A 22894-nucleotide genomic window follows, 5' to 3' on the forward strand; every position below is an offset into this window, starting at 1 on the left:
GCTTAGTTTTTCCTTTTAGCTTCAGGTGTGGAGCTGAGTGAAATCGTATTCTTTTTTTTTTTTTTTTTTTTTTTTTTAAAGATTATTTATTTATTTATTTGTCAGTGATAGAGGGAGAGAGAGCGAGCGAGCACAGGCAGACAGAATGGCAGGCAGAGGCAGAGGGAGAAGCAGGCTCCCTGCCGAGCAAGGAGCCCGATGTGGGACTCGATCCCAGGACGCTGGGATCATGACCTGAGCCGAAGGCAGCCGCTTAACCAACTGAGCCACCCAGGCGTCCCGTGAAATCGTATTCTAATTCCTGATGCACTATCATCATTGCTTTGTGCAAGGATCCTCTCTTGTTAGCTCTTCCCCCCGTCCCACTCTCATTCCTTTATCCAACAAAGACATTGACTCCACTGTGTGTGATACCTTTGAATATATACCTTCATAAAATACATAGTTTTGCATGATTATGCAATTTAAGTTACATAATTAGAATACAATAATCTCTATTACTCAGTTTAAAAGCTGAGTTGCCGTATGTACATCTAGTTTATTCCTTTCCTCCTGTAGGAAGTTAATACTTAATTTTACTTACCCATTATTCTGTATTGGTTCAGTTGCTTCCAGGTCTCTGTTCCTATAAATACCACTGCAGTGAGGCAGTGCACTGTAAAATATGTCTCCTTCTGAACTTGTGAAATAGTTTCTCTCAGAATAATAGTCTTAGCAGCAAGGTCATTGAGTCATTTTCATTCATGATTTCAAGAAACAATGGAAGATAGATTCCCATATGGCAGTACTCTCACTACTAATGCCTAAGAATTTTCATTACTGTATATCCGTACCAGCATTTGATATTATCACTTTTCATTTTTTTGTATTCTAATGAATATAAAGTGCTATTTTGTTTTTGTTTTAAGTTCTGTGAATATCAGTGAGTTTATCTCTTCATATTCTTGTTAATTATTCCAGCATTTTCTGTGAGTTGCCTGTTTATATTTTTACTTTGTCCATTTTTTGGTTAACTTTTTCTTGTTGATTCTTAAATCTTCTTGATATTAATTCCTTGAAAGCATTCATCTTGATGTCATTATCCATTAATTTTCCCCCATGATTTGTGCTTTTGGTCTTGTTTTAAAAGTCATTTCCCGGGGCGCCTGGGTGGCTCAGTGGGTTAAGCCGCTGCCTTCGGCTCAGGTCATGATCTCAGGGTCCTGGGATCAAGTCCTGCATCGGGCTCTCTGCTCAGCAGGGAACCTGCTTCCCTCTCTCTCTCTCTCTCTGCCTGCCTCTCCGTCTACTTGTGATTTCTCTCTATCAAATAAATAAATAAAATCTTAAATATATATATATATATATAAATTCTAAAAAAAATAAAAAATAAAAAAAATAAAAGTCGTTTCCCATCTGTAGGACATGAAGAATTTCTCCTGAGGTTTCTTTCGTTAGCTTTGTATTTTACCTCTGATATTTAGATCTTTAATCCACCTGGAATACACCTTTGTGTTTGTGTATGGTGGTAGGTATATAGCTTTCTTTTTCTTCATGTAAGGAGACTGTTTCCTATCCTTTCTTCATTGATAGGTAACATCACCTTTATCGTAAAACACATGCCCAAGTACACCTCACCCTGCCTCTGTGTTCCCTGTTTTTTTGGTCTAGTCTATTTTTTATCAGTGTTGTGTTATATCTGGTTGATAGGGTAAACTCCCCACCATGGACATTTTATTTATTTATTTATTTTGCTTAGAGCAACTTTAGTGTCCCCCTTCCCCATCCCCAAATTCAGCTGGAATTTTCATTGAGATTGCAGCATTAGATGTATAGATTAATCTGGGGAAAATGGACATTTTCAACATTATTCTTTTATCTGTGAACATACCTCTATTTTTTATTTATTTTATTTTATTTTATTTTATTAAAGATTTTATTTATTTATTTGACAGAGAGAGATCACAAGTAGATGGAGAGGCAGGCAGAGAGAGAGAGAGAGAGAGAGAGAAGCAGGCTCCCTGCTGAGCAGAGAGCCCAATGTGGGACTCGATCCCAGGACCCTGAGATCATGACCTGAGCCGAAGGCAGCGGCTTAACCCACTGAGCCACCCAGGTGCCCATACCTCTATTTTTTAGATTGTCTTTTATGTTCTTTTGTTTTAAATTATTCTCCATAGTCATATACTTCTCTGTTGAGTTGTGTTTTGTAAGCTATTATGTTAAGTACCTTATTTTATATTTTCTGTGTAGGTATAAAGGAGCATTGTTGATTTTCCTCCCCAGTATGTCATTATAGAAAATTTCAAACTTGCAGCTTAAGTTTAAAGATTTTTCTTATGGTGAAACCCAGATGCCCATCTCTCCATTTAAAATGTACCATTTGAAAACTGAATGCATACACTGATGCAGATTTAACCCTTACTAAGATGTAGAACATTACCTCAGGGAGTTCTCATCATGTCCCTTGCAAGGGCCAACCCTCACTTCATCCCCACCCAGAAAGAGGACAGAGATAAGATGAAACAAAATAATGGATAAAGGGGAAGAGGAAATGACTTGAGACAAAATGTATATTTATGAGGGAGAGGCTACCATACACAGTTATAGGTTAACACATGCTAAAATGCCATTGCTGCTCTATTTTTTTTATTATGTTCAGTTAGCCAACATGCAGTACATTAGTTTTTGATGTAGTGTTCAGTGGTTCATTAGTTGTGAATAACACCTAGTGCTCATCACAATTGTGCCCTCCTTAATGCCCATCACCCGGCTGCCTCATCTCCCACACTCCTCCTCTCTGAAACCCTGTTTGTTTCTTGGAGTCCAGCGTCTCTCAGGGTTTGTCTCCCTCTCTCTTTTTTAACTCAGAAAATTAATGAAATGTTTTTCTTTCCATCTTCTTCATAGCTTTCTTTAAAGAATCTTAACACCAAATGGTAATGACTTTGAGAGCTTTTTCATTTGAAAAGTTTATGACAAGGGGCACCTGGGTGGTTTAGTGGGATCTCAGGAACCTGGGATCAAGCCCCTCATCCGGATTCTTGCTCAGCAGGCAGGCTGCTTCCCCCTTTCTGCCTCTCTGTCAAATAAATAAATAAACGCTTTTTAAAAAAAAAAAAAAAAGTTTATGACAAGAGAGGATTGAGAATGATAGCATGGTGTGTGTGTGCACATGTGGTATATGTTTGGAAGAGACAGTAGTTCTGTGGATTGTGTAAAATTCATCAGTGACTGCTTTATCATAAAGTAATAAATATGAAATTTAGAGGGTTCTAGGTGGGTGGTTTTATTTATTTATTTATTTATTTATTTGGTAAAGATTTTATTTATTTATTTGACAGCTAGAGAGAGCTTACAAGTAAGTAGAGAAGCAGGCTCTCTGCAGAGCAGGGAGCCTGATGTGGAGCTTGATCCCAGGACTCTGGGCAGCTGCTTAACACGCTGAGCCACTCACGTGCCCCAGGGGTTCTAGGTTTTTATTTTATTTTATTTTTTTTAAAGACTTTATTATTTGACACACAGAGAGAAATCACATGGAGGCAGAGAGAGAGGGGAAAGCAGGCTCCCTGCTGAGCAGAGAACCTGACTCGGGACTTGATCCCAGGATCCTGAGACCATGACCCAAGCCAAAGGCAGAGGCTTAACCCACTGAGCCACCCAGGTGCCCCTATTTTATTTTTAAAGACTTTATTTATTTATTTGACAAACAGAGAATCACAAGTAGGCAGAGCGGCAGGCAGAGAAAGAGAGAGAAGAGGAAGCAGGCTCTCCACGGAGCAGAGAGCCCAATGTGGGGTTCAATCCCAGGACTCTGGGATCATGACCTGAGCCTAAGGCAGAGGCTTTAACCCACTGAGCCACCCAGGCATCCCTAGGGTTCTAGGTTTTTATTTTCTTTTTAATTTTTTTTATTTTTTAAAAGATTTTCTTTATTTATTTGACACAGAGAGAGAGAGAGAGAGATCACAAGTAGGCAGAGAGGCAGGTAGAGAGAGAGAGGGGGAAGCAGGCTCCCTGCTGAGCAGAGAGCCCGATGCAGGGCTTGATCCCAGGACCCTGAGATCATGACCTGAGCCGAAGGCAGAGGCTTAACCCACTGAGCCACCCAGGTGCCCCGGTTCTAGGTTTTTAAAGACATTTTTTTTTTCATTGCTCGTGTTTAGCTTTTTCCTGAAACCAAGTACCTCTGGTGACAGTTTACAAAGCGGCAGCATTCCATTGGCTAGTGAACCTTCAGAGCACAAACCTGTATCTAGTTCAGCAGAACCTGACTTGATCAACTTTATGGATTTCCCAAAGGAAAACCAGACCGTAACTGAAGAAACCATCTCTGCAACTGAATCAAGGTACCACAGGATACAGAGAAGTCTGCACTATAAATTGGGTACCCTTGTAAAAATTCCATTTTTAAAGATAACTTGATGCATATGGGCATAAATTATGGCATTTAAAAAATTCAGTCTTAACATTTTACTATGATGTATTGTTCATATCTAATGAATGAATGTGATGATAAACCATTTTTGAAATTATTGTTTTACAGTGTCCATTTACAGAATGAACTTCACAAGAGTACAAAGTATTTTTCTCTTTTAGTGTAGTCATTGCCAGTTTCCAGAGACCTACTCTCTTTATTGTGAAATATACTACTTCCTCTTAAATACTGATTGAATCAAATATTTATTAAAAGCATGATGCTAAGGACTAAAAATAAAAAAATTAAGATCTGTTCTTTGTCCTTAGGTGGATCATGGCCTGGTAGAGGTTAAATACTTATCAAAGAATCTATAATACTTGGTTGCATAATTCTAGATGATTTTGTTTAGTAAAGATGAAACGATGTTTGAATAAAACAACTGAGTGGGCACTTAGTCTTTTAAAAAGAATATCTGTTACTACCCTTTGTCTTTCTCCCACCCTTCACCAGAGTCATCTACTCCATCCTGTTCTTCTGACTCCTTTCACAAAATGCTTGAAGAAAATGTAAATCTTATAAGGTGGTACTGATTGTTCTCCAGTACATTCAGTAGACTCAAAATTCATTGTAGAAAATACTCTAGCTGGACAGGTTTAGATTGTGTTACAGCACAAACACAGCATTTCTTCATTTTTTTAAAGTGATGAAATAAAGAGAGCCAGTGGAGAAGTCCAAACTATGAAAATTTCACCTGCGCCTAATAGTTTTTCGAAGCGAAATGTATCTTTGACTCGAAGTCACAGTGTTGGAGGTCCCTTGCAAAATATTGACTTTTCCCAGCGACCGTTTCATGGCATTTCAACAGTCAGTCTCCCAAACAGTCTGCAGGAAGTTGTGGTATGTAACAAGATGATAATTATCTGTATTCATGTAAGTATTTATTAGAGCAGCACATAATCCATAAGTGATAAGAATTTTTCATAAGCAGACTAAGAATTTCTTAAAATTTCAAGTATGTACAAAACTAAACAAAAGAGTGTAATGAATTCCTTTGACCTGCCATCTGGCTTCAGTATTTTCACCTTAGGGTCATTGTTCTTTCATGTATACCTTTATTCACTTCTTTCCTAGATTCTTCTGAAACAAGCTCCAAACATTATATATTCCATTTGTAAATATTTTAGTATATACTACATAGTTCTTAAGAGTAATACAGAAATGCAATGCCATTATACAACTAAAAAAAAAAATACCAAATTATTCAATCTATGTTCAAATTTCTAATGGTTTAAAAAAATGTCGAGTTTGTGTGTGCTTTGTAGTTTGAAGAACGATCAAATAATATCTGTACATTACAGCTGATTTGGTTTTTAGTCTTTTTAAATCTGTAGACCCTTTTTTTGACCTTGGAACATACTTGTTGATTACAACCCTGCTAATTAGGGGAAGGCTCCATAGCTCAGGGGTTAGAGCACTGGTTTTGTACAACCCTCCTAATTATCTAGAAGTTTGATCAGAGTCAGGTTTTTCTTTTGTGGTTTATTTTTGTAAGACAATAGCAGTGGTGGGATGTCCCTCAATAGAAAACATGAACTTTCTTCCTGATGCTGATAGCTATTAATGCCCCATTGCCCAGATCACATTACTCATTTCCAGCTATAAAGGGTGATAGTCTAATTATCTTTATTATATGGGGTACATCTATAAAGAGAAACTTGCCCTTTGTTTTCTGTTTGCTTTTCCAAACACAGAGTTTACTTTGTAAAGATATGATGATTGATTTTTTTTCCTTTTATTTACCAGTTTTCAAAAAAAATTAGTTGGATTCCTAGCATTCTCCCAGGTGATCAATTAATTTAGAGGAATAGGGTATCATTATGAACTCACTGATTTAAACATTTGTGTTTACATCATTGCTGTTGCTATCCTTACTAATACTTACCATATCCCATCTTTGATCAGCTAGAAACCTCTGCGAATTGGTGCCCTAGTCCCTTTGATACAATTCTAGTAGCCTTTTGTAAATTTTTTTTAAGCTTCCTTGCCTTTTTTAAGATTTTATTCATTTATTTGAGAAAGAATGAGAGAGAGCATGAGAATGGGGAGGGTTAGAGGGAGAAGCAGAGTCCCCACCGAGCAGGGAGCCTGATGCGGGACTCGATCCGGGCCTCCAGGATCATGACTTGAGCTGAAGGCAGTCGCCCAACCAACTGAGCCACCCTGGCACTGCTTCCTTGCTTTCTTGTATGACAAGATGTTTCATGCTCATGTGATATATCTCTTTCTCTAGACCTAGAATCAGCCATTTCTCTGAGAAACCCTGGGTCTTTTTAGAGGAAATGGTATTTGGAAACCTCAGCCTGGGCATTAAGGATACTCATTAATGAATTGGTCATAAGCATTTTATTCTGATACAGAGACTAAATTGGATTCTTTCTTCATTTGTTATTTGATTTGTAAGACTGCTCTTTAGTTTTTATTGCAATCAAATGTAAAAGCAGACTTTTACAGGTAGATATAATTATAAAAGGAGTCATCAAATATTAACACAAAGACTGTTCCATTTGTTTAGAGTTTTAGAAAGAAGATAAAGTCAACTTTTTGGGGGGAATCATAAAACATCTGGAATATAGTATTTCTTAGAAAAATAGAGAAACTTTCAGTGTTTAAAATAGGGCCTATTATATGGATTATCAATTTTCTTTTGTAATCCTTTAACTTCAGGGCATTTATGGTAAAGTATTTTTTTTTCTTTTTTTAGGTTTTCATTAGAGTATACTACATGTAGCACTGGGTCGGAAATCATTGATTTTGAAAGGATAGATAAAGCACAATTTAGAGAAGTACTCTAAAACATACAGAATAGGTAATATTCACTTCTTACTGTATTTTTATTTTTTAAAGGATCCTTTAGGAAAAAGACCCAATCCTCCCCCTGTTTCTGTGCCGTACTTGAGTCCTCTAGTGCTTCGTAAAGAACTTGAATCTTTGCTAGAAAATGAAGGTGATCAAGTGATTCACACATCCTCTTTCATCAATCAACATCCGATCATTTTCTGGAACCTCGTTTGGTATTTCAGACGTTTGGACCTTCCTAGTAACTTGCCAGGACTCATCCTCACATCTGAACACTGTAATGGGGGTGTACAGGTAGGGTACTTACACATGGTTATACTACATTGTGGTTGGTTAGAATGAAGCATAACTTCAAGTAAGAGAGAATATACAACAGTCACTTAACAAGATGTAGGTTATTTCTCTCTCACATAAAAGTTTGGGTAGGTGGTCTTCGAATGGTATAATGTCAGGGACCTGAGATCCTTCTATCTTTTTGCTCAGCTGCGCATTACCTCTGTTTCTAAGTTCTATACCTGGTCCAGGATGGCTGCCCTGTTTCCAGCTATCACATCCACATTCTGGCCAGCAGTAAGGATAAAAGTGGATGGAGAAAAGTATGTCTTCTTTCTCTGGGGATAGCTCCTGGAGTTGCATGTAACATTTTATCTATGTATCTGTTTGGCCTGAATTTAGTTATATGGTTATATCTAGTTGAAAGGGTGGCTCCGAAAGGTAGTTTTTATTCTGAACTATCAAATCTCCAGCTGAAATTTTCACAACTTTATTTTAAAGGTCTTCTTTTACCCATATTTTTCAGATGATACAATTGAGATTAGACTAGTTACATGGTTTCTGCAAGGTCACATGAATACTACGTGGTGGGGAGCCAAGACCACAGTCTGCCTGTCTGACTTTGTAGCCCCTCCTGTCCTTGGGCTGGGGTGCCTGATCAGGAGTCACTGCGCTTCCTGGAGTTCCTTCATTCTATGATACTGATTACTGAGAGATGCCCCAGCATACACCAGGGGCACAACACAATCTTTGCTTAAAGCATTATACTCTCTTTTGACTCATTTAAGTTTAGCAGTCTGCACAATAAGATAGTAGAAACTCACCTTAAAATTTGTTGTAGTGGTGACTAATCTTTCAGGTGGCCACTGTGCCAGCTACCAAGTTGTCTTTCCAGTCTGTGGAAGTAGGGATGAGAAACCTGCACTTGAGAAAAATAGGAATATTTATCATCAGACACAAAGAAAGTTAAAATTTTTGCTTAAAATTTTAGGTCCAGAATTTTGAAAGAACTCATTTGTTTTATATAACCAAGCTGTGCTAGACCTACTGGTAATTATTATTATGCTTATGGTGACTAATACTCTCTATTGATCTTTTAGCTTCCGCTGTCATCTCTGTCCCAGGATAGCAAACTTGTGTATATTCAGCTATTATGGGATAATATCAACCTTCATCAGGAGCCGGGCGAACCTTTGTACGTCTCATGGAGGAATTTTAGTAAGTAAAACAGAATTAAAGACCTAAGACTCAAACTGTACGATCCATACAGTAGAATACTATTTAGCAATAAAGAAGAACAGACTGCTGGGGTAAAAAATAAAATTAAGGAGGTGAGAGAAACAAATTATTCTGCTCTATTTTAAAATTTTCGTGCATTTTTAGTATCTCTTCAATGAAGAGTCTTTCCATTTTAGATCAAATTGATTTGCTCTTTTACTGACCCATTTGACTGTGTCAGGGAGTTGAAGAGTATTTTGTGATCTTTCTGTCAAATGCCAATTTTGGTTAAGTATTGGGAAGGTAAATTCTATATAGTGGAAGAGTAATTTGGATGTGTTGTTGGTATAGGATCATAATTTCAAATATATGGATACGAATCTCAAAGATACTGGCCTCAAAGATTTTCAGCCTTACATTTAGAGCATATTTTTACAGGGCATTTAAAAAGGGATCATCCAGTATTCCAAAGTCCTTTGAGTCAGTAAGACAGCACCGTCCAGTAGCTACGTGAGCATGGTATCAATAGGCAGTTCATGGAAGGAATATTACATGACATACTGGTTTGCTGGGACTGCCATGACAGAATGCCAAGGACTGGGTGGCTTAAACAGCAGAAATTTGTTTCTCACAGTTTGGAGACTGGAAGTTAAAGATTAGAATGTCAGCAGGTTTTGCTCCTATGGCCTCTCTCCTTGGCTTGCAGATGGTCTTTTCCCTGTGTGCACCTGCATCTCAGACTAGGCCCCTACCCTTATGACCTCATTTAATGTTAGTTACTTCTTTAAAGACCCGGTCTTCAAATATAGTCAAATAGGGGGTTCGAGGTTCAACTTACAAATTTGGGGGAACATGATTCAGTTCATAACACAAACATGAAAAAATGCTCAGTCTCATTTAGTGAAATACCAATTTCTTTTATTAAAAAAGGGAAAGTACTAACTTAGTTACATCAGAATGGCAAAAGGCTTTAATTATTTTATCCAATTTTTTTGAGGATATGGAGGAAAGGAACACTCTGATACACTGTTAGACATGAAAATGATACAGTTCTAGAGAAGAATGTGGCCTATATTATCCGTGCCCTTTAACTCAGCAAATACAGTAAGACAACTCTGTTCTGTAGAAATAAGAGTATGGAAAGTTGTCTGCACAGTGATGCTTACTGTATGATTATTTGTGATAATGAAAAACTTCACATAAATACTTAACAGGAGAGTAATGAAATGTTGGCCTGAGTCATTTGCATACAAGTGCCTGCATCAGATGTCATGTGTCAAGTGGAGAAGGGGCAGGTTTTGGAACAGTATAAGATCTTTTTAATTAAAACAAAACAGCCACTCAAAATACATGTTCTTAATATATACATATAAGAAGGTCTAAAACCACTATTAACAGTGGTGCCTCAGATGGGAAAGGGAACAGTTCACTTTTAAAAATCTATTACTATTTTGCTATTATTACAATTTTCTTCCAGTTCTAAGTAAAAAAAAAAAATTTTTCCCTTGAAAATGCTGGTCACAAAATTACGGTTTAAATATATTACAAGCTTTTTTTGTCTTTTTGTTGTTTTAGTTCTGATATTTCTTTGTGTTTTTGTTTTTTTTTTAAGATTTTATTTAAGGGCGCCTGGGTGGCTCAGTGGGTTAAAGCCTCTGCCTTCGGCTCAGGTTATGATTCCAGGGTCCTGGGATGGAGCCCCGCATCGGGCTCTCTGCTCAGCAGGGAGCCTGCTTCCTCCTCTCTCTCTGCCTGCCTCTCTGCCTCCTTGTGATCTCTGTCTTTCAAATAAATAAATAAAATCTATTTTATTTATTTATATATCCTGGGACTCTGGGATCATGACCTGAACCAAAGGCAGTTGCTTAACCAACTGAACCACCAGGTGCCCAGAGTTGCTATTTCTTTAGTTACTTTCCTACCTCTCTTGAAATGCATAAGTGTTTCAAAATATTTTATAATTTGTGATGGCAATAAAATTTAGAGTTCTCAAGAATGGCCTGATTGGCTGTTTTAAATGAAGAACTGACATGTAAATGACATTGAAAGACACAAGAATTAAGTACTTGGGTGATAATTTCTGGAACGGTAGTGATTTCCAGTGATTTCTGGAAGAGGAGCTTCAGAGATCCACTTCCCAGCAAAGGAACCATAATTGGTCTAAAATATATATATATATGTGTGTGTATGTATATATATATATATATATATACATATATATATATATATATATTTTTTTTTTTTTTTAAGGAAGAAGGGAAGATGGCAGAATACGAGAGTCCTGAGTTACTTTGTCCCACAGACAAACCAAGGCAACAGCTATATCTGTTGTACTAACTCTGAAAATGACCTGAAGACTGGCAAAATGTGTCTTCCAAATCTAGTTGAACAGACCATATCAAAAGGGAGCAGAGGGGCAGTTGGGAACCAAACTCCCAGCACAACTAAACACAGATGGGAGGGACATCACAAACATGGAGGAAGGAGGGAATAATAATCCCACTCCTGGCCTTGGGGACGTGGACTGAGAAGACAAGTCCCTGTAATTTCTGGCTCTGAAAATCCGCAGTGTTTAGCTGAGGAGCAAGAGGATTAACTAAAAAGCAAGAGGATGATAGGAAACCGTGTCCCTACTTTTAAAGAGACAGTATGCTGGGTAACTCGCTGGGGACACAGCAGAGCAGCAGCAGTGTGGAAAAAATTACCTAGGGTATATGTGAAAGAGGATTTACTGACTAATCTTAAGACATGTACCAAAGGGGCAGGAATCTGCATATTGGTCCAGGAATGCAAGTGCTCCCAGGCACCTTTTTTTTTTTGCCCTCCCCCAGCCTAGATAGCTAGACACTTGGGGGAGCCAGTATTGTCCCCATGTGCCTTAAGAGCACTGCATGCCCACCCTACATTTCCCGTCCAACCCACCTGCCTCAACCCACCCTCCAAAGTAGCTCCTGCCTTGCCACTCCTGAAGGCAGCCCTGGCTGGGAAAGGTGTCCTCCCAAAGTGACTGCTGCCCTGAAGGGCAGGAGGTAAACACGCCCACACACTAGCATGTCTGCAGTTCCTGCATTCTGGCCTCTTAACTGGCTGCACAGGCACTGCACCCAGCAGTGTGCCCACAGCTGTGGTTCAGGCTAATGGCAGAGAGCGAGGCTGAGGGCCAGCCCCACACACTAGTGCATTCATGGCGGCTACAGCTGGACCTCTCAGACCCTGCCTGGTGCACCCACAGTGCTAACTGCAGCCAGCTGGGCTGAGGGCCAGCCTCCCCCCGCCAGCATGCCCACAGCAGTCACAGCTCAGCCACAAGAGGACACACAGAGCCCACAAAGAAAGCTCTTGGAGTACCTGGTTCTGGTGATGGGGTGGGGGGAATTGCGCTTTACGGCACCACAGGACCTCTTCTACACAAGGCCACTACTTTCAAGACACACAGATACAGCTGACTTACCTAATATAGAGAAACAAACAGAATCAGACAAAATGAAGAGAAAGGAATATATCCCAAATTAAAGATATTTCCTACTCTAGGGAAGGACATGGACACCCAGGTCCAGCAAGCACAGAAAGCCCCTAAGAAGATGAACCCGTATATACAGAACACAACAAGGCACACAGTTAAAATGGCAAAATTAAAGCTAGAGAATTTCAAAACAGCAAGAGAAAATAAAACTGTTACATACAAAGGAAACCCCACAAGGCTGTCAGCTGATTTTTTAAAAAAGATTTCTTTTATTTATTTATTTGTTTGTTTGTTTGTCAGAGAGAGGGTGGGGGAGGGAGAACACAAGCAGGCAGAGTAGCAGGCAGAGGCAGAGAGTGAAGCAGGCTCTCTGCTGAGCAAGGAGCCTGATGTGGGACTTGATGACCTGACCTGAAGGCAGCAGCTTAACCAGTTGAGCCATCCAGGCATCCCTGTCAGCTGACTTTTTTTTTAAGATTTTATTTATTTATTTGACAGAGATCACAAGTAGGCAGCGAGAGAGGGGGAAGCAGGCTCCCTGCTGAGCAGAGAGCCTGACGTGGGGTTCGATCCCAGGACCCTGGGATCATGACCTGAGCCGAAGGCAGAGACTTTAACCCACTGAGCCACCCAGGGGTCCCTGTCAGCTGATTTACCAATAGAAACTTAGCATGCCAAAAGGGAAGATCATGATATACTGAAAGTCGTTAAATGAAAAACCTACAAAAAAGAATACTGGGCAAGGTTATCATTCAGAATTGAAGGAGAGAGAAAGAATTTCTCAAAAAGAAAAGTTGAAGGAGTTCATCACCATTAAATAAGCCGTAAAAGAAATATTAAGGAGAATTTTTTAAGTGGAAAGAAAAGGCCATAAATTGAAGAAAATTATGATGGGATTAGATCTACAAAAATCAGTCAAGTAATACACAAAAAGAAATAGGACACTGTACACATAAAACATGGAGGGGGAGTAAACCTCTAGTGCTTTAAAAATGTTTTCAAACTTAAGCAACCATGAACTTAATAATATAGAACACTATATACATAAAATGTTACGTATGAATTCCATGATAACCACAATCACAAACCTGTAATACATACAAAAAATAATAGCAGAGAAAGCATAACACTAAAGAAAGTCCTGATACTTCAAGGGAAGAGAGCAAGGGAAGAAAGGAAAAGAGAACTACAAAACAACCAGAAAACAATTAACAAAATGGCAATAAGTATATACCTTATTCAGTAATGACTTTAAATATAAATGGACTCAATACTCTAATCAAAAGAGGGTGACAGAAGGAATTTTCAAAAAATGAAAACCCCATCTGTGCTGCTGATAAGAGACCCACAGTAGACCTAAAGATAAACAGAGAGTGAAAATGAAGGGATGGAAAAAGATATCCATGCAAATGGAAGCATACAAAACAAAAGCAACTAGGGTAGCAATACTTTTATCCGACAAAAAATAGATTAGAAACAAAGAGTGTGGGGCGTCTGGGTGGCTCAGTGGGTTAAAGCCTCTGCCTTTGGCTCAGGTCATGATCCCAGGGTCCTGGGATCGAGCCTGGCATCGGGCTCTCTGCTCAGCGGGGAGCCTGCTTCCTCCTCTCGCTCTGCCTGTCTCTCTGCCTCCTTGTGATCTCTATCTGTCAAATAAATAAATAAAATCTTAAAAAAAAAAAAAAAAGAAACAAAGAGTGTAGCAAGAGACAAAGAAGGGCCTTACATAATGATAACAGAATCAGTCCAAGAATAGGATGTAACAGTTTTGAATATCTGAGCACCCCCCTAGGCGCACCTAAATATATAAAGCAAATATTCACAAAAATTGAATTTCATCTCAAAACACACATTCTTTTTAAGTGCACATGGAACGCTGTCCCAGATAGATCAATGTTGGGTTGCAAAACAGTAAGACTAAAATACTAGCAAGCATCTTTCCTGACCACAACAGTGTGAAACTAGAAATCAGATACAAGACAAATACTGGAAAAAAACAGGTGGCGGCTAAGCAACATGCCCTTAAATAAGCAGTGTGTCAATGAAGTTAATCAAAGCAAATTAAAAGAAAAAATTCATGGAGATAAATGAAAATGGAAACACCGTAGTCCAAAATCTTTGGGATGCAGCCAGAGCAGTTTTAAGAGGGAAGTTCACAGCACCGCAGGCCTATGTCAAAAGGCCATAAAAGTCACAGACTAATCTCTAACATCTAAAGGAACAAGAAAAAAAAACCATAGCTCGAAAGTTAAAAAGAAGGAAATAATAAAGGTTAGAGTGGAAATAAATAGAGACCAAAAAAAAAAAAAAAATCAATGAAACCAAGAGCTGGCTTCTTGAACAGGTAAATGAAATTGATAAACCTTTAGCCAAACTCATTAGGAAAAAAAAGAGGTCTCAAGTAAAATCAGAAATGAAAAAGGAGAAATAACAACTAACACCATAGAACTACAGAGGATTATTATAATACTGTGAAAAATTATATGCCAACAAATTGGACCTAGAAGAAATGGATAAATTCCTAAAAACATAGTCTTTCAAAACTGAGTGAGAAAGAACTAGAATATCTGAGCAGACTGATTACTAGTAATGCAATTGAATCAGTAATCAAAAAACTCCCAATAAGCAAAAATCCAGGACCAGACAGCTTCACATGTGAATTCTATCAAACACTTAAGAGTTAATACCTGGTCTTCTTAGGCTATTCCAAAAAAATATGGGAGGAAGGAAAAACTTCCAAATTCAATCCACAAGGCCATCATTATTACACTGATACCAAAACCAGATAAAGACACTACCAAAAAGATTACTTACCAATATCCCTGATGAACATAAATGCAGAAATCCTTAAAATATTAGCAAACCAGATTCAACAGTATATTAAAAGGATCATTTACCATGATCAAGTAAGATGCATTCCAGGGATACAACAAGGATTCTATATTTACAAATCAATTAATGTGATTAATAAGAGGAAGGATGAAAAACATCATCTCATTAGGTTCTGAAAAAAAGAACGTCATTCATGATAAAAACTCTAAATAAAATGGGTTTAGAGGGAACATAACATAAAAAAGCCGTATATGAAAAACCCACAGCTAAGATTATACTCAGTGGTGAAAACTGAAAACTTTCCCTCTAAGATCAGGGACAAGACAAGGATGTCTACCCTTACCATTTTTATTCAACATGGTACTGGAAATCCTAGCTGTGGCAGTCAGACAGGAAATAAGACATCCAAATTTGAAAGGAGGAAGTAAAACTACACTATTTGAAGATGACATGATATTATATAGAGAAAACCTGAAAAACTTGACCACAAAACTATTAAAATTCAGTGGAGTTATAAAAGTAATAGCCAGAGGGTGCTTGGGTGGCTCAGTGGGTTAAGCCTCTGCCTTCGGCTCAGGTCATGATCTCAGGGTCCTGGGATCGAGCCCCCCATCGGGCTCTCTGCTCAGCGGGGAGCCTGCTTCCCCCCCACCTCTCTCTGCCTGCCTTTTTGCCTACTTGTGATATCTCTCTGTCAAATAAATAAATAAAATCTTTAAAAAAAAAAAGTAATAGCCAGAAATTGATAACATTTCTATACACTAAAAACAATGTTGAAGGAAGAGAAATTAAGAAGACCCTTCTATTTACAATTGTACCAAAAAGGATAACATACCAAGGAATACATTTAACAAAGTAAAAGACCTATACTCTGAAAACTGTGGGATGGTGATGAAAAAAATTGAAGATGACACAAAAAATGGAAAGTTACAACATATTCATGGATTGGAAGAACTGATCTCATTAAAATGTCCATAGTACCCAAAACAATATATAGATTCAATGCAGTCCATATAAATATGCCAATAGCATTTTTCACAGACCTGGAAAAAATTATCATAAATTTGTATGGAACTAAAAAAGATCCCAAATAGACAAAGTAATCTTTTTTTTTTTTTTTTTTAAGATTTTATTTATTTATTTGACAGAGAGAGAGATCACAAGCCGGCAGAGAGGCAGGCAGAGAGAGAGGAGGAAGCAGGCTCCCTGCTGAGCAGAGAGCCCGATGCAGGGCTCAATCCCAGGACCCTGGGATCATGACCTGAGCCGAAGGCAGCAGCTTAACCCACTGAGCCACCCAGGCGCCCCGACAAAGTAATCTTGAGAAAGAGGAACAAAGTTGGAGGCTTACAATCCCAGATTTCAAGATACACTGCACAAAGCTATAGTAATCAAAGTAGTATGGTACTGGCACTAAAATAGTTACATAGGGAAACAGAATACAGAGCCCATACTCTTATATGGCCAGTTACTCTATGACAAAGGAGGCAAGAGATACATATGGAGAAAATGTCTTTTCAACAAAAGGGAAAATTGGATAGCTGTAGGCAAAAGCATGAAACTGGACCACTTTCTTACACTCTACACCAAAATAAATTAAAAACAGATTAAAGATCCAAATGTGATACCTAAAATCTAAAACTCCAGAAGAAAGCATAGGCACTAATTTCTTAGACTATGGCATAGCAATATATATATTTTAAATATTTTCTTTACTTATTTGACAGAGAGATCACAAGTAGGCAGAGAGGCAGGCAGAGAGGGAAAGCAGGCTCCCCACAAGCAGGGAGCCTGATGTGGGGCTTGATCCCAGGACCCGGAGACCATGACCTGAGCTGTGAAGGCAAGAGGCTTAACCCACTGAGCCACTCAGGTGCCCATAAGCAACATATTTATGGGTATGTCTACTCAGGCTGGGGAAACCAAAGCAGAAATAAACTGTGGGACTGCATCAAAATAAAAAGATGTTGCACAGCAAAGGAAACCATCAACAAAATGAAAAGGCAGTCTGCTGCCTGGGAGAAGAAATTTGCAAATGATACTTTCAGTAGAGTTATTACCCAAAATATAAAGAACTTACATAACAACAACAAATAATCCAGTTTTAAAAATGGAAGATCACCTGAATAGACATTTTTCTAAAGAAGACATTCACATGGCCAAGAGACACATAAAAAGGTGCTCAAAATCACTAATCAGGGAAATTCAAATCAAAACCACAGTGAAACTCACACTAGTCAGAATGGCTAATATCAAAAAGAGTAAGAACACGTGGTCTGAGCATGTAGAGAAACAGGAACTTGTGCACTGTTAGTGGGAATGTAAATTGGTGCAGCACTGTGGAAAACAATATGGCGGTTTCTCAAAAAATTAAATCTAGAACTACCATATGATCCAGTAATTCCACTACAGGGTTTCTGCCCAAAGAAATAAAAAACAATGTGTTTGCTGCATTATTTATAGTAGCCAAGGTATGAAAGTAACCCAAGTGTCCAGCAACCAATACAAATTGATAAAGAAGATAACAGGTGTGTGGAAGTACTACATAATGGAATATTACTCAGCCATTAAAAATGAGATCCTGCCATTTGCAGTATCATGGATGGATGTTGAGGGCATTAAGCTAAGTGAAATAAGTTAGAGAAAGACAAATACTGCATGGTTTCACTTATATGTGGAATCTATAAAAACAAAAAAAACAGAAACAGTCATAAAGACAGAGAACTGGTAGTTGCCAGAGGGGACGGATGTGAGGAATGGACACAATAGGTGAATGGAGTTAAGAGATGTAAACTTCAGTTATATAATAGTCACAGAGAAGAGAACTACAGCAAAGATAATATGGTCAATGTTTTAATGTGACGCGTGGTGACTATATTTACTGTGGTGAGCTACAGAATTGCCACACCACTGTGTTATGCAGTTGAAATTAATATAGCATTACCTGTTAACTATACTTCACAATAATTTTTTTTTTTTTTTTGAGAGCATGAGCAGGGTTGGGGAGGGACAGAGGGAGAGGGAGAGAGAAAGAATCCTAAGGAGGAACCTCCATGCCCATTGCAGAGCCTGATGCAGGGTTTGATCTCACGACTGTGAGATCATGACCTGAGCTGAAATCCAGAGCCACACACTCAACCAACTGAGCCAGTCGGGCTCCTCAACAATAAAAGTAATCTAACAAAAGATATAGAGAGAATACACACCCTATATGGAAGTAATAACTTAGCAAAGTTGAGGATACTAGAGCAATACACAGAAATTACCTGTATGGGGGGGATGTGGGATAACTGAGTGACGGGGATTAAGAAGGGCATATGAGGGGCACCTGGGTGGCTCAGTGGGTTAAGCCGCTGCCTTCAGCTCAGGTCATGATCTCAGGGTCCTGGGATCGAGTCCCACATCGGGCTCTCTGCTCAGCAGGGAGCCTGCTTCCTCCTCTCTCTCTGCCTGCCTCTCTGCCTACTTGTGATCTCTCTCTGTCAAATAAATAAATAAAATCTTAAAAAAAAAAATACTCTTAAAAAAAAAAAAAAGATTTAAAAAAAAAAAAAAAAAAAAAAAAAAAAAAAAAAAAAAAAGAAGGGCATATGATGAGCACTGGGTGTTATATGCAACTAAGGAATCATTGAACACTACACCAAAGACTAATGTACTATATGCTGGCTAATTTAAATAAAATTAACTATTTCCATATACTTTTTAATGAATAATACAAAAATAATCCCATTTACAATAGCATTAAAAAGAATAAAATAGAGGATCCCCTGGATGGCTCAGTTGGCTGAGCTCTTGATTTCTTGAACTCAGGTCGATCTCAGGTTCTGGGATCAAGCCCCACCTGCAGCTCAGTGGGGAGTCTGCTTGAGGATTTCTCTCCCCCTGTCCCTCCCTCCCTCCACCCCCGCTTGTATCACACTCACTAGGCAGGCCTTAATTTGAGGCATCAGATACTAACAAGTATTGGTGAGGATATAGAGTAATTGGAATCCTCATACACTCCTGAGTGGAATAAAAAGTAGCTGCTTTGGAAAACAGTTTCAAAGGTTCTCCAAATGGCCCAGTTATCATGAGACACAGCAGTAGCATTCGGGTATGCACCCAAGAGAAATGAAAACATACGTATGTCTAAAAAGTAATACACTGTGCTTAACAGCATTTTCTTATAGCCAGATAATGAAAACATCCTAAATGTCCATCCACTGAGAAATGGATGAAGTATAGTACATCCATACAATGGATTCTTAACTTAGAAATAAAAGTTATTAATATTAATACATACTACAATATGGATGAATTAGAAAACATTATAGAAGAAACCACTCACAAAACACAAAGTATGATTACTTTTCTTTTTTAAGAGAATTTTTTTTTAAGATTTTATTTATTTATTTGACAGAGAGAGATCACAAGTAGGCAGAGAGGCAGGCAGAGAGAAAGGAGGAAGCAGGCTCCCTGCTGAGCAGAGACCCCCCGATGCGGGGCTCGATCCCAGGACCCTGGGATCATGACCTGAACCAAAGGCAGTGGCTTAACCCACTGAGCCACCCAGGCGCCCCAGTATGATTACTTTTATATTACTATCCAGAACATGTAAATCTGTGGAGAAAAAGTAATTAGTGGTTGCCTGTGGCTGAAGGTTTGGGGAGATAGAGGAGGGACTGCTGTTAGGTTTATTTGGGGGAATGATAATCTTCAAAAATTGATTGTGATGGTTGCAAAACTTCATGAATATACTAAAAGTCATGGAATTATACACTTTTAAGTGGGTGAATTGAATGGGAATTATTTCTCAAATAGTAATTAAAAAACTGAACTATGGGAGAAACAGTAAAGTTGCAGATTATATTTAGGTTAGGTTCTAAGATCATAGCACAGCATAAAAGTCAAATATATTCAAAGACCATCATGTAGCAGGTGGAAGAGCTAGAATCAGAACCTGTAGCAGCCAGTATTTCTCCTTTTAACAGAGAACTTTGTTATTTGAATACAAATGAAGTTCTGCTAGTTGTCTTTATTAAGAGGCTGTGTTGAATGAAAAACACAGTAGCTTGTTCTATGACAGGCACTCTAACTGAGGCTGACTACGGAGCTACTGGATACATATTCCCATCTCAACTAACATGGGTACACAGAAAATTGTATAGTTGCTGGAATTACCTGCAGTGTTAAAGTTTTACCTTTCTTCCAGGCCAATCACCCTTTGTTGATTTTTTAATTTACTTATTTTTGTAAAATATTTTGTTTATTTATTTGACACAGAGAGAGCACAAGCAGGGGAGTGGCAGGCAGAGGGAGAAGGAAAAGTAGATTCCCCGCAGAACAGGGAGCCCATGCAGAACTCGATCCCAGGACCCTGAAATCATGATCTGAGTCAAAGGCAGATGTTTAACCCACTGAGTGACTCACGTGCCCTGTTTACTTTTTTTTTTTTGAGAGAGAGCACAAACAGGGCAAGGGGCAAAGGCAGAGGGAGAGAGACTCTTAAGCAGGCTCCGCACTGAGAGTGGGGCTCCATATGGGGCTTGATCTCACCCAGGAGGCATGGCCTGAGCTGAAACCCAAAGAGTTGGATGCTTAACTAACCAAGCTATCCAGGCACCTGGACTTGTGTATTTTTAATATTAGAATGATTAAATTCTAGGGGCGCCTGGGTGGCTCAGTGGGTTAAGCCGCTGCCTTCGGCTCAGGTCATGATCTCAGGGTCCTGGGATCGAGTCCCGCATCGGGCTCTCTGCTCAGCGGGGGCCTGTTTCCCTCTCTCTCTCTCTGCCTGCCTCTCCATCTACTTGTGATTTCTCTCTGTCAAATAAATAAATAAAATCTTAAAAAAAAAAATCCTAGTATTAAAGCTCTTTTGTAATTTATGAAATCTATAAGTATTTGTTCTTAGTAATTCTGGAATTACCCTTGTTTCAATTTGGATTATACTCTGCTATATTTAATAGCAAATAACGGAAGCTTAAACAGGTTAAGATTATTCTCTCTCAAAGAAGTTATGAAGTGGACACTCCATGACTGGGAGGTAACTCCTGTCATCAGCTACCCAGGCTCCTGGTGTAGTGCCTTTTCCATTGGTTAAGGTTGCTTCATGGTCCCGATTGCTGCCAGAGTACAAGATATCACATCCCAGCCTGAAGAAGGAACCCCTACATTCAGGGAGAAGGCAAAGGGACTGGACTTCCATATCTGAAGAAAGCAGGAAAAATATTTTTTTAGCTGGCCACATTGATACATAATTTTACTGGTGGGAGGGGGCAGTGTTGAATAAAAGACAATACTTGTAGAAAATGCTACAACTCTGGGGGAAAAACTTTTTAAACAAAAATAATTAAAAGTATTCTGATTTACTGTGTTCTTATTATTAGATTCTGAAAAGAAATTATCTCTCCTGTCAGAGGAACAAGAAGAAACAAGCACTTTAGTAGAAACCATCAGGCAGAGTATTCAACATAATGATGTTCTTAAACCCATCAACCTACTTTCACAGCTAATAAAGCCAGACATGAAAAGGCAAAGGTAGGAATCCAGTTTTTGCTTCATGCCACTCAAGACAATTTCATGTTTAAGTATTATTTTTAGAATATCTCTAGTTGTAAAGGAAACATACTCAGTGTAGAACACCTGTTTCAAAAAGTGCTGCCCAAATGTATCTGTTCATACTTGAGCAAATATTATAAAAATTGTGTGTGGAAGAATAAAATTTAGGAGGTAGTTCATTCATGTCTAAAATGTAGAGTCTTTGGGGAAACATTACTGCTATTCACTGGAAACCTATGAATTCGTTAGCAGTGATGTCAGTACATATGTACTACTTGTTCAGGCCCTGTCATACCTCCACATCTTTTATTTTCTTGTGGGACAGTAAAACAAAACAAAACAAACCTGTTTATGAATAGAAACAATTTATGTAAGTGATGGAAACAGTAAATTATAAAGGATATAGAGCTTTCCTGATCTTTTACTATTGTCTGCTCACAGGCTTAGATCAGTACTAATCCCAGTCTCAGTATAAGTGAATTTTGCAGTGGAAACTACAGAAAAGGTGGCATAATAAATGCTACCAAATACCAACAGTTGGCAAGAGTTGGCAAGTCCTCTGCAAGTTTCTTTGGTCATGGCATATTTGAAGATAACCTCAGAAGTGACAGAGCATGAACTGATGATGAAAATGAATGGATCCTTTTGTAATCTCAGGGTCTAAAGGGCAGCAAGTTTCAAGTATCTGTAGTTTAAAGGCAGAGAAGGAAAATTAGAAATAGGTTACGACTTCTGAAGCTTCTGTACAAGTCTGTATGAAGCATTATCAAAATCAGCATTACTCTAATTTTTTTTGTTAAGTACTCTGAAATCAGTTCATTTTTTAAGCTTTCCTTCATTTTTAACTGAGCTATGAAGCTCATTTTCAAGGTTTGATTTGTTACACTTTTATGTTCACAAGCCAATTGTAGTCTGTCCTTTATTGATTAAAAAAAAAATAATAAAGACCACACCACTTTTCACAGTGTCCAAGGGTTTTAGACCCCTAACTTATTTAAAAATTAATGTTACTTTGTCAAGTGGGAAAAGATGAGAGGAAACTCTTTTGCAAATTATAATTGCAAAGTAGAGTTAAAACAGTTACCTATTGTAGCTGACCCTTGAGTGACCCCCCCGCCTTGCAATTGATAATCTGCGTATGATGTTTGACTTCCCCAAAACTTAATAGCTGTTCACTAGAAGTCCTACCAATAACACAAACAAAACACATTTTGTATGTTGTGTAATATAATGAATTTTTACAATAAAGTTAGTAAATACCTTTACAGTACTCTGCTGTATTGAGAAAAAAATAGAGGTGGACCCATGAAATT

General features: G+C 38.4%; 1 protein-coding gene and 1 long non-coding RNA gene across 4 annotated transcripts in view; one reads left to right on the forward strand and one right to left on the reverse strand.

The window, feature by feature from the left end:
- Positions 1-22894, reverse strand: part of LOC309846456 — a 644888-nt gene that overhangs the window by 186756 nt on the left and 435238 nt on the right. The window lies entirely within an intron of this gene.
- Positions 1-22894, forward strand: part of DENND4C (DENN domain containing 4C) — a 143905-nt gene that overhangs the window by 117508 nt on the left and 3503 nt on the right. For all 3 annotated transcript variants that reach the window (XM_082695351.1, XM_082695350.1, XM_082695352.1), the window contains 5 exons: positions 4146-4328; positions 5101-5296; positions 7304-7549; positions 8629-8746; positions 21410-21560. In XM_082695351.1, the coding sequence (XP_082551477.1) occupies positions 4146-4328; positions 5101-5296; positions 7304-7549; positions 8629-8746; positions 21410-21560 (894 nt within the window). The remainder of the gene's footprint in view (positions 1-4145; positions 4329-5100; positions 5297-7303; positions 7550-8628; positions 8747-21409; positions 21561-22894) is intronic.

This window comes from Mustela nivalis (genome assembly GCF_964662115.1).
Source record: "Mustela nivalis genome assembly, chromosome: 13".
In the NCBI taxonomy this organism is placed as follows: domain Eukaryota; kingdom Metazoa; phylum Chordata; class Mammalia; order Carnivora; family Mustelidae; genus Mustela; species Mustela nivalis.